Genomic DNA, 11,302 nt, shown 5'->3' with positions numbered 1-11,302 from the left:
TTTTTTTTTTTTTTTTTTTTTTTTTTTTTTTTTTTTTTTTTTTTTTTTTTTTAATTGTTTTTCAAATCTAATATTTAAACCCAGATCTGGAAAAAAATATCACCTTTGTAACGAATGTGGGGGTAACGGGGATGTGTGGTGGAATCATGTTCTGCCGCTGCCGAGATGTGGGGAGCTGTCTCAAATATGTGGATTCTTGGGTTCGCTGATTCATGGGTAGTTATCAAAAGAAATAATCCAAGCATTGATTGTTATTGTGACGTTTGTAAGCTCAGTTTTTCATAATTTATTTTACTAATTGTGTTTGGTATAATTTTCCTTGAAATCATTCTATTCTATACAATTTCTTGTTATATGTTTGTGTACGTATGCTACCATGGTGTATCATTGGAGGTGGTCCGAAAATTTTTGGAGTCTTGTGCTAGAATTTTAGCCATACAGTGGCCAGTTTAGAAGACTACAGAATAACTCTTTATGAAATGAGGAAAGATTTACTGGCCATCATACTCTTTGGAGTATTAGTCACATTGATTGATATTACTTATTCAGGTTTACTTTAAGCATAACCAATGATATTCTTCGATCGATGGATTGATTCATATTTGACCGATTGAAGCAAGAAAGTTCTTTTAATGTTGTGGAAATCTAATAATTTCTTGCTATAGTCTGGATGCCTGAAGGCACAGGTAAGCTTCAAGTCTTTTGCCTGTCAGGCTGAGAATACTGGAAACGTTAAATAGTTGCTCATTTCTCAGGAGTTTTAGGCCTCATACTTATCTTGTCACGCCGTAGAAATAAATAGCTATTGTATGTTTTTGTTGTGTGAAGCTCTTGACCAAACTTCACATATGCCCCAGTGGTCTTACATTTTAGTATATGACATTTGCATTTGCTTTGTCATTCTATATTAGCTAACTATGTTTTTTTTTCCTGATTCTTAACTTTGCAGCTGCAGGCTTGGTGAATGCAGAATTATTTTATGTGAATCAGGATCAAAACACCGATTGCAAAAGTTACAGCTTAATTTTCCAAAGTTAGTCTTATTAAAGCTATATACTACCGTTAGCCAAACATAGCTGACCTTGTTGAGTATCTTAATCGCTAATAATAGATTTGATCTTTTAAAACAAATTCATTTTATGTACAGAGTTTTGAAGTAACTTAGATAGCAATATATATTTGTTAAGTTTACATCATCATTGACTAGGAAAACAAATAAATGCTATGAACCATGTCCATGCAATAATAGTCTTTTTTCAAGTACTAGAGATATCATTCATAATGGTATCAGCCGTTACCCTGATAATAGATTTGATCTTCTAAAACGAATTGTTTTTATATACATCCTTATTGGATAGGAAAGCTTTTCTTTTCTCACCAATATGTATGGTTCTAGTTAATAGCTTGCTGTAGTAGTGTGATTTAACGTAATTTTGTTTTCACTCTGATGCAGTGATGACGTCTCCTTTGCATTGAAAGACAGTAAGGATCTACCTTGGTTGGCTAAGTATCTATGAGTCTATGTTAGTTGCTAATATCTGTAAGAAACAATTTTGATGATATAGTATATCAGTTCAATTTCTCCCATAAGAAACATTTGAACCCTCCTTTGGAAATGTGGGAAACGTGTCAGGTTTAAGCTACGTTTTTTCATCTCTTAATTTGTTCTCATGGGAGGCTTGTTTTTTTATTCAAGTAAAGTTGTCTACTGAGACTCATGTTGTTACGAACAATGGTTTCCATTGTATACTATGAGTACTGTCTAACATGACGCTTTTTGAAAGCTCTTAGTCGACAGTGGCCAACTTCAAAAGCAATATGCCAATGACGATATTATTTACGTTCAATTCTTCTGGCAAACGAACTTTAGTTTACTCAATAAGTTATTGATGACTTGTCGTTGTAGAGTTTCATTTCTGGTAATTGGAGTAGGTAGCTAGACAGTCAAAGAACAAACTAGGAAGGTGTTAGAACAAGAATGTTGTTATTTAGAGCTAAGTCACACATGAAGTAAATATCAAGTTCCACATGTTTGGTTTTCTAATAAAGATGGGGTTTGCACTTAAGTGAACTGCATTAAATCATCACACCACAAAACTTAAGGCTTAGGTTAATGAATACACAAATAATAAAACATGGGTCAAAGCCATCAATTCAACAGCGACCATAGCAAGACAATGATGTTTAGACTTTGTTCTTGAGGGCCTTGGTCCTAGATTTTGATTTCTTAAGCCTTGGTTAGTTATTAGTTTTGAAGATTCAAAACTAGAATCTTGATTTTGTGTTTCTTATCCATGTTTCTGGTTCTTGTCCTTTGTCTTTGGTTCTGGTTCATGTTCTTATTATTGTCCTTAATTCTTGTCCTTGTCCCTAAAACACCCCCTAAAATTTACGGTACAAAACATGAACCTGACAACTTGTGTCCAAGGCTTCATGTGTTCTAGACGACAGTCTGAATACCTACGTCAAAGGCTTACAATGTAGTATGAAACCAGATTTCATTTGTTCCAAGTAATGCAGTCTAAATACCTATGCTAGGACTTCATGCATTCCCTGCAACATAGTCTAAATTGTTACGCCCAAGGCTTCAAGGGTTCCAGTCTAAATTGCTACGCCCAAAGCTTCATGGGTTCCTAACAACATAGTTTGAAGTTGGCGCTTCATTCGTTCCCTGTGATACAGTTTGAGAACTTACATCCAAGACTTTTTACGTTTAAAGCGATATAGGCTTGTGTTGTGCATTTCTTTTGGTTCCTTTTTCTTAATCTCATAGATTCTTGGGTTCTTGCCTCCAAAAATTATTATGAAGTCACAACCCTGACATAAGTCTTAACATAAAATCTTAAGATCTAATTCAATCTCATAAGTCACAAACATGTAAACATTTCATAATAACTTTGGTAATTGATTCAATAAGTCTACCAATTAAGAACATAAGTTTTACAAGTTGAAAATTTTCAATAAGCTTACCAATTGAGAACCTAAGTTTTACAAGTTGAATTTCACTCATTTTCATTTAGGGAAAATAGATCTCTGGTTCCTTAAGCACTTATCTCAATATCTGAAAAATAGGATCATGCCGTTTATGATAGATCATAAATAAATTCTTCGTTAAATGATCAATAATACTTAAGTCGTTATATCTATAGACACAACTTATCTTACCATGCATGATATTTATAAACATGTTTCGTGATGAAATTATCTCACGTATTCCAAAGTTTAGCCCGTATATATCACTTCTTTTTCATTAATTAAATAGCATAACGTTTTATGGTAGCATGTACATGGCTGACATAATCAATGTACACGTTAACTTTACAACCTTTCATTATTGGGATGGTTATCAGAATGCCCAATTCATAGTTTTCACATTCCCTATTGAATTTCAACTGATTGTATAGCAAGTTTGGCGGCCACTGTAGAAATATTTGCTTTACTTAATTCCAGAGATCTATCCAGCCTTTCAAAAGTATTCTTGATATCCATTGCTTCGAGTTTTTTTAGCTGCAAACTTTGTAACTCAGATTTAGTTGATCCTGAAAAGTATATAAATTAATTTATTAAATAAATAAACTCTATTGATTTTTGGTCCTATCCGATACCCAAAGCCTAGTTTAGTTCAAAGAGAATTTACCTGAAATTGGTTGGAAGGCTGCGAAGGAAACTCTTTCAGCTAAGGATGGTACAAAATGTTCATCAATGTCCACATATATACCCTTTTCAGCCCAAGTAAGTGAGTTCAGAATATGAGTCTGCAATAATGCCTCCTTGGGAGCCTGGTGATAAAGAACATATATTTTGAACATTATCTAATATTATTAACAGTGAGTTTAGTATGATTTTTAAAAAAAAAAAAAAAAAAAAAAAAAAACATGAAAAACCATATTTTTTTATAGAGAAAATGAAATGATATACAAAGGGCATACAATAAATAAAATAAAATAAAAATAAAACAGCCAAAATAGGAGCAAAAAAAGGGACCAAGTACTAAGAAGGATAACTATTTGTTGATGAAGGGTCACTAGTAGATACATGTATGAATAGATACATGTGTTGCAAGGTCACTTGTAGATACATGTGTTGAAGGATCACTTGTAGATACATGTGTTGAAGGATCACTTGTAGATACATGTATGAATAGATACCATGGGTTGAAGGGTTATTTGTAGATACATGTATGAATAGATACCATGTGTTGAAGAGTTATTTGTAGATACATGTATGAATAGATACATGTGTTTAAGGGTCCCTTGTACATGCATAGATACATGTAGGTTCATTAATTAAATAGGTACATGACTTTTGGACCATGAATGGTAATGGAGAATGTCTCAAATTACCTATATATATGTATGTAGGTTCATTGATTTTCTACTTCTTCCACGAATGCCAACATAGTATCTTGACGTGCTACTGGTGCAAATACCTTCTTATAATCAACTCCATACTTCCGCTTGTATCCTTTTGCAATTAGTCGTGACTTGTACTTATCCATCTCACCATGTTCATTCAACTTGGTTTTGAAAATCCATTTTACTCCAATTGTTTTCTGCCCTTTAGGAAGATCAGTGAGCTCCTAAGTCTTATTCTTCTCTATGGATTTGATTTCACTGTCCATGGCTTCTCTCCATTTTTTCTCCTTTACAACTTCTTCGTAGACAATTGGATCACTATCCATAGAGAATGCAAAATAAGCACTATCACTTGAGTCATAGTCCATCTCATAATCAATCATCCAAGTTGGTCTCCTTCTTGTTCTTGGATTTCTTTACAACTTCTTCATGACTTACCACCGTACGCCTTAAAAGTCTCGCTTACTCCAAGGAACACACATTTCAAACTCTTGTCCTCAAGTTTCTTCCTTTTCTCGTCAGGAACGTGTGCATATGCTATGCACCCAAAGATTCTAAAGTGGTCTACCGCAGATTTCCTTCCACTCCATGCTTCTTGTGGAGTCATATATCTAACAGAGAAAGTAGGGCTCCGGTTGAGAATGTGAACGGACCACACAACAGCTTCTGGCCAGAATTCCTTCGGACCATGTTGAGAACGGTCCTGTTCTTCCTTTTGGCCACACCATTTTGTTCTATATGATGCTGTCAACTGCCTCCTTATACCTTTCTCTTCACAAAACTTAATAAACTCGTTCGAGCAGAACTCTCCACCTCTGTCAGTTCTTAAAGCCTTAACTCTTCTTCTAGTTTCCGTTGTCATCATAGCACAAAAATTCTTAAAGCAATCAAAGGCTTTTGATTTGGCGTGCAAGAAATAAGTCCATGTTTTTCTACTAAAATTATCAACGAGGGTCATAAAATATTTCTTGTTACCATTTGATACTAGAGAGATTGGACCACATATGTTTGAATGAATCAACTCCAGAATTGCTCAAGCTCTTCTTGATTTTTCGGATAGAAAAGAATTTCTTTCCTGCTTTGCTACTACACAGCTCTCGCAAATTTCTGTTGGAGGAGTGATGTCTGGCAACCCAGTGACCATCTTCTTTGAAGACAACGTCTTTAACCTTAAGTGTAGATGACCATACCTAAAATGCCAAAGCCAATTGATATCTTCTTTCTTTACCATCAAACTTTTGGCAACGATATTTAACGTCAATAGATATAAGCGGTTGGTGGTCCTCTGGATCTTAGCATTCGATCCTCTTCTGGAGTCATAAATCTCACATTCATTATTTTGGAATGTGATCACAAACCCTTTTCTTGCAATTGACTGATACTAAACAAGTTGGCCTTCAAATCGGGAATGTAAAACACATTGGAAATCGACTCTACGAAGCCATTCCTAGTCTTGATATCTACTGTTCCTTTCCCCATCACTTGGACTGTTGCATTGTTGTCAAGACAAACAGTAGTACGAAAATTTTCATCCCGGGTTGAGAAGAATTCCTTATAACCTGTCATATGGTTGCTGCATCCAGAGTCTACAACCCATACACCTTGATCTGCAACCTTCCTAGCATGGAATGACATTAACAATGTTTCTTCTTCTCTTTTCTCTGTTGGATTGATCTCTTTTCTCCTTCTGGAGTCTGGTATAAAATTCATTCTTGTAATGTCCAAGGCATTCACATCTGTAGCATTCCACCTTAGACTTGTCAAAATGCCTCTTGCCTTTATTGTCATAATCGTCTCTGACTAGATCTGCTGACCTGCCAACATCTTCACTTCTTTCTCAACCGCTTCTCCCACGACCTCTGCGTCTTCTTTGCCCTCTACCTCTGGAGCTTGAAGTTTCACCTGGTGTAGATATCTATCAGGTTGTCTTCTCCTCTATTGCACTGGTACGATTGAGCTTCTGCTCATGTACTAGCAGGGAGCTTCGGAGTTCATCTATTTGCATATCTTCAACATTGTTTGTTTCTTCAATAGAACATACAATGTAATCTAACTTTGGAGTTAGAGATCGCAAAAAAAATTTTACAACCGCAACATCCGTGATTGAATCACCATGCATCCATTTTACTTGCAAGACTCATAACCTTGCCAATATAATCATTCACCATTTCTACCTTTTGTATTTGGAGAATTTCAAAGTCTCTTCTAATTGCTTGAAGTTGAGCACGCTTTACTCTCGTTGAGCCTTGATACTTCCTCCTTATTGAATCCCAAATTTCCTTGGATGTCTTCTTTTGAAGCATCGTTTCCAAGATAGTCCGATCAATGGGCTGGAATAAGTAGTTCTTGATCGTCAGGTCCTTCAACTTCGATGCTGCCAACCGTTGCTATGGAACAGCTGAAAGTACCTCGCCTTCATTTGACTCTACATAACTCATCTCCACCATATCAAAGAACTCCTTCAATCTGAGGAAAATTTCCATCAACATCGCCCAATGATCATAGTGACCATCAAATCTCAGGATAGCGGGTTGAACGAAGTTATCAACTTGTCTTTCTGCTGCCATTTTTGCTGCTACAAGATTGCTCTGATACCAGTTATTGGTCACAACAGAGAAATTTGGTAGACTTCTTTGGGAGAAGAGAACTTTGTATAACTATGAAGGAATGCTTGGTTGATTTTCTACTTCTTCCACCCATGCCAACATACATATATATAGGTAATTTGGGATATTCCCCATTACCATTCATTGTCTAGTCCAAAAGTTATGCACCTATTAAATTAGGAACTAATGAACCTACATGTATCTATTCATACATATATCTATATATGTATCTACAAGTGACCCTTCAACACATGTATCTATTCATACATGTATCTACAAGTGACCCTTCAACACATGTATCCATTCATACATGTATCTACAAGTGACCCTTCAACACATGTATCTATTCATACATGTATCTACAAGTGACCCTTCAACACATGTATCTATTCATACATGTATCTACAAGTGACCCTTCAACACATGTATCTATTCATACATGTATCTACAAGTGACCCTTCAACACATGTATCTATTCATACATGTATCTACAAGTGACCCTTCAACACATGTATCTATTCATACATGTATCTACAAGTGACCCTTCAACACATGTATCTATTCATACATGTATCTACAAGTGACCCTTCAACACATGTATCTATTCATACATGTATCTACAAGTGATCCTTCAACACATGTATCAATTCATGCATGTATCTACAAGTGACCCTTCAACACATGTATCTACAAGTGATCCTTCAACACATGTATCAATTCATGCATGTATCTACAAGTGACCCTTCAACACATGTATCTATTCATACATGTATCTACTGGTGACTCTTCAACACTATTAAACTCTTTGGTGACCGAAGAAGTCCTCTATGGCAAACGAAAAGTGTTAATCTTGTCATGCGTGATCTACCAGGCAAAGAAACTAACCCTTTTTGGGCCCTCACCTTCCACAACCAATAAAATAAAGAAGGAACAGGGTGAGGGAAGCACATAAAATAAAAAGAATGAACTAAAAGAAAACTTTTAAGACTGGGATTTCAAAGAGAATATTCTTTGGAGATGAAAGGTAAATCCCAACAACCCAAAAAAGAAAAAAAGAAGGATAGTAAACATCAAAGCATTTCTAAAGACGTCAAATCCATTAAGAATGACCTAGGCTATAGGAATAAATTTCAAAGACACAAAATTGAAGGCATGTGAAACAAAGACAAAGGGGTGACGGTATTCGTGATTATGCTACCAAATATCATGAAGTTGAAATATCCAGACTTTTTTGAAAATTACTTTTAAATAGCTGAAAGCAAAAAATTTTAGCCTTCCAATACTATGAAAATCACCCAAAATATACTGCCTTACAAGTGGCTCTTCCAGTTCAGTTTCTTGGATATTACTGCTCTTTTGAGAGAGGGAAAACCGTACCTTCAATTTGATCTCCAAACTATTCAAATTACGAAGAACATCTTTGACGTCCATCACTTTTGTACTTAAACCGCTATCATTTTGAACAATATCGTCCCTCACGGGTGAAATTGTACCTCGCAAATAAGGATCAGTCTGGAAAAATGGCAGATCATACAATGGTTAAAATGACCACAAAATTAGCATTATCGACTTAATGTATTCACTGGTAAGTAAAATGACTTGTGAGTGTGAATCAATTCACTTATCACTTGCTTGCAGAAGCTCTATAATTTTGACGCGTCCGATTCCTCTGATGGTGACTAATGCCCCCACCTCTAGCCTCTCGACCTGCAATTTGCTGAAACTGCTCGTAGGACAAAGTATTTTCATGTGTTTACATTAACTAACAGTATTCTAAGTTTTGAAACTTACATTCTCAATTAAGATCAAACAAGCATGTCTGGCTGCAAATGATATTTCCCTTGATGAGTCACTGACAGCGACAGGATCCAACACAAAATGCACAAAAAGTTTATTCTTCCTAAATAAAGACTGCAACCAGAATATTGAAGTCAGGGCTGATTTGATAGATAGAGAAAACAAAAGAAAAATATTGATGTCATAACATACACCGACTAATTTTTTTGAACAAGAAATAAACTTTTCCTTGATATATGAAAATGAAGAAAATGCTCAAAGATATAACCTCCCTGAAATGATGAAAAAGAAAAAGAAGAACAAAATGGCAGAGGAACCAAACAGAAAAATACAAGAGCCAAAAATGCCGATGGGCAAAACCGAAATACAAAGGCTAAAAACCAACAAACCAATCAACCACAGTGAAAATTACAAGGACTGAAGCAAGCACCATCAACAAACTTAACTGATGAATATGATAACATCAATCAAGGAAAAGCAGGAGGTAGGAAGACCATCGGTGAAGGAAAGGATTAGCATGCATAGAAGAAGTTCCCTCCCTTCCAAACAAGGAGAAATATTTTCTCTATCGCCCTATTTGCACAAACTCATTCCTTAGGTTTGCTTCGAAGAAAGCAAAAAAAAGATGTAATATATTACACGGTGAGGAATGCTAGTCCAGACTCAAAATCGTCCCATAGAACAAGGACAAAATTGGTTCCAGCAACAGAACATCTCAAGGAGTTCAGAATATGTGATTTCATGGAATTTGAAAGCAAATAGACCTATATACAGAATTTAAGGCACTGTTGAGTAGAAGACAAAATTATGTTGTTTCCATCTCACTTGACTAGAAACAGAACTTGAGTCATCAGATATATTGAAAATTATAATATGACAGAACATTCTCCTCTTATCTCTTTACCACTTAATTTTTTCTTTAGATAATCAGAAAACCGTCCAAAATAAAATCTGACTTCTGGTGAAAACAGATCGTCTATATCAATTGTAAAAATTGGGAACCTTACCATAATAAGTGACAAAAATTGGTATCTTTCTGTTTTAAATAGCTTTCATGGAGTAGCATCCACCGAGATGTTAGTGCATAAGAAAATATTCAACAAGGAGTTGATTGACAACTTCACAAAACAAAATACTAACGATACAATTAACCAATCTGAAAATGAAATGCAATAATCTTAAGATTTCTTCATAAAACACAGTAATTTTAAAGCATATCCATATGGAACAAAGCTGCACAATGTCTACATAAGATCAACCAGTCTTAATTCCACAAATATGACATTATATAAAATAAATTGTGTACAAAAAGTAAGTACCTCGTCCAACAGAGTTAGGTACCTTGCTTCATACAGATGCAATGTTTTAGTCTCCGACGGAACAAGAACCTGAAAAAAGAAATGTAACTGAAGTTGAGAAGGAGAAATTGGAATACATTTTTTTCAATGGTGCGCCATACTGGATATGGACCTGATCAAAATTTATCACGAACAAGAAAGATAGTAAGTAATGAAACCTAGTGAAGATTTGATGGATGAAAAGATGATAGAAGAAAAATAGAAACAGAATCCACCATGAACGGAAAATAGAAAGCAAAAAATGTAAATAACTTGTTCTACATTATGGATTATTCAATTGGACCATCATTCCAATTGAATAGGGTAAAACAGCAAGATGGATAGATAGCATCGCGGATTGGTGGAAAGGAAGAGATATAATCTGTATGTTTATCACGTTGATTTTCGTTCCTCCTTCGAGGGTTGCGGATTGGTGCAAAGCTAATGTAGCAAAGAACAGGACTAATAAAAATTGAACTAAATGTAGAGAAGGAGTGGTTTACGTCATTGACGCCGAAGGGAAGCAGCGGGAGCTCCAGAGAGGCGGCATACGCAGAGAAATCCCGTTTTCTGTCGGCAGAAAGTAAAGGAGGCTGCGATTGCGAATCAAACATTGTGTTCCTGGCAACATGGAATCCATGGAAATGGTGTTGAGGAGAGAGGGAGAATGTAGTTCTACTTCTGGGAAGAAATGAAGAAACTCTCCGGGAATTGCAGACAAAAGTGGAAGAACCAGGGAGATGGAGAGAGATCCGTGTTTGGACGTTGCACGTCATGGCTTATCCTCATCCTGCTTACCAGTTTTCTCTTTATATATATATATAGACGGTGAGCGAATATCAGTTTCAGAGGTAAAAGTTCTGCGCCCCAAACAAAATGATTACATTTGCCTATGCCATATATTCGTCTTTTTTTTTTTTTTTTTTTTTTTCCTCAATATTAAATATAATTGAATCAACAAATTATTTTGTATTAAATTAACTTCTTCTTACATTAATCTTTAATAATAAATAATAATTGACAAATGTTAAATTTTTTATGGGCATATTTAAACATTTTATGTTATTTTCCCCCTACTAAATTACTTATATTTTTATAGTATATTATTCACCATCATTATTATTATTATTATTATTATTTTTTTTTTTTTTTTTTTTTTTTTTTTTTTTTTTTTTTTTTTTTTTTTTTTTTTTTTTTTTTTTTTTTT

The 11,302-nt window shown here is 35.0% G+C and overlaps 2 protein-coding genes across 3 annotated transcripts in view; one reads left to right on the top strand and one right to left on the bottom strand.

The window, feature by feature from the left end:
• The window catches only part of LOC111796813 (origin of replication complex subunit 1B-like), a 25,744-nt gene extending 23,897 nt beyond the window's left edge, over nucleotides 1-1,847 (top strand). The window contains 2 exon segments of the mRNA XM_023679579.1: nucleotides 950-1,033; nucleotides 1,454-1,847. Coding sequence (XP_023535347.1) covers nucleotides 950-1,033; nucleotides 1,454-1,517 — 148 coding nt within the window. The 3' untranslated portion in view covers nucleotides 1,518-1,847.
• Nucleotides 1,848-3,211: 1,364 nt separating this feature from the next.
• Nucleotides 3,212-10,912, bottom strand: LOC111796812. 2 transcript variants are annotated; one of them, XM_023679577.1, is made up of 7 exons: nucleotides 10,599-10,912; nucleotides 10,078-10,146; nucleotides 8,753-8,872; nucleotides 8,594-8,668; nucleotides 8,339-8,473; nucleotides 3,638-3,779; nucleotides 3,212-3,539 (listed from the first exon to the last, which is right to left on the bottom strand). In XM_023679577.1, exons 1-7 carry the CDS (start codon nucleotides 10,869-10,871, stop codon nucleotides 3,379-3,381), a joined length of 975 nt encoding a protein of 324 aa, XP_023535345.1. In that variant the 5' UTR covers nucleotides 10,872-10,912; the 3' UTR covers nucleotides 3,212-3,378. The 2 variants fall into 2 exon arrangements, with proteins under 2 accessions (XP_023535345.1, XP_023535346.1); XM_023679578.1 differs by lacking the exons at nucleotides 10,078-10,146; nucleotides 10,599-10,912 and adding an exon at nucleotides 9,766-10,041.
• Between the last annotated feature and the right edge of the window lie 390 nt (nucleotides 10,913-11,302).

This window comes from Cucurbita pepo, chromosome LG06 (genome assembly GCF_002806865.2).
Source record: "Cucurbita pepo subsp. pepo cultivar mu-cu-16 chromosome LG06, ASM280686v2, whole genome shotgun sequence".
In the NCBI taxonomy this organism is placed as follows: domain Eukaryota; kingdom Viridiplantae; phylum Streptophyta; class Magnoliopsida; order Cucurbitales; family Cucurbitaceae; genus Cucurbita; species Cucurbita pepo.
Note: the sequence above shows the minus strand (reverse complement) of the source record. Positions and strands in the feature narration are given on the sequence as shown.

Coding starts and splice junctions, on each gene's coding strand:
- LOC111796812 (XM_023679577.1), bottom strand. CDS start 10,871: ATGACGTGCAACGTCCAAACACGGATCTCTCTCCATCTCCCTGGTTCT. Junction 3,780..8,338: donor GTTTGGAGATCAAATTGAAG/GTACGGTTTTCC, acceptor CTTTATCACCAG/GCTCCCAAGGAGGCATTATT. Junction 3,540..3,637: donor AGCCTTCCAACCAATTTCAG/GTAAATTCTCTT, acceptor TATACTTTTCAG/GATCAACTAAATCTGAGTTA.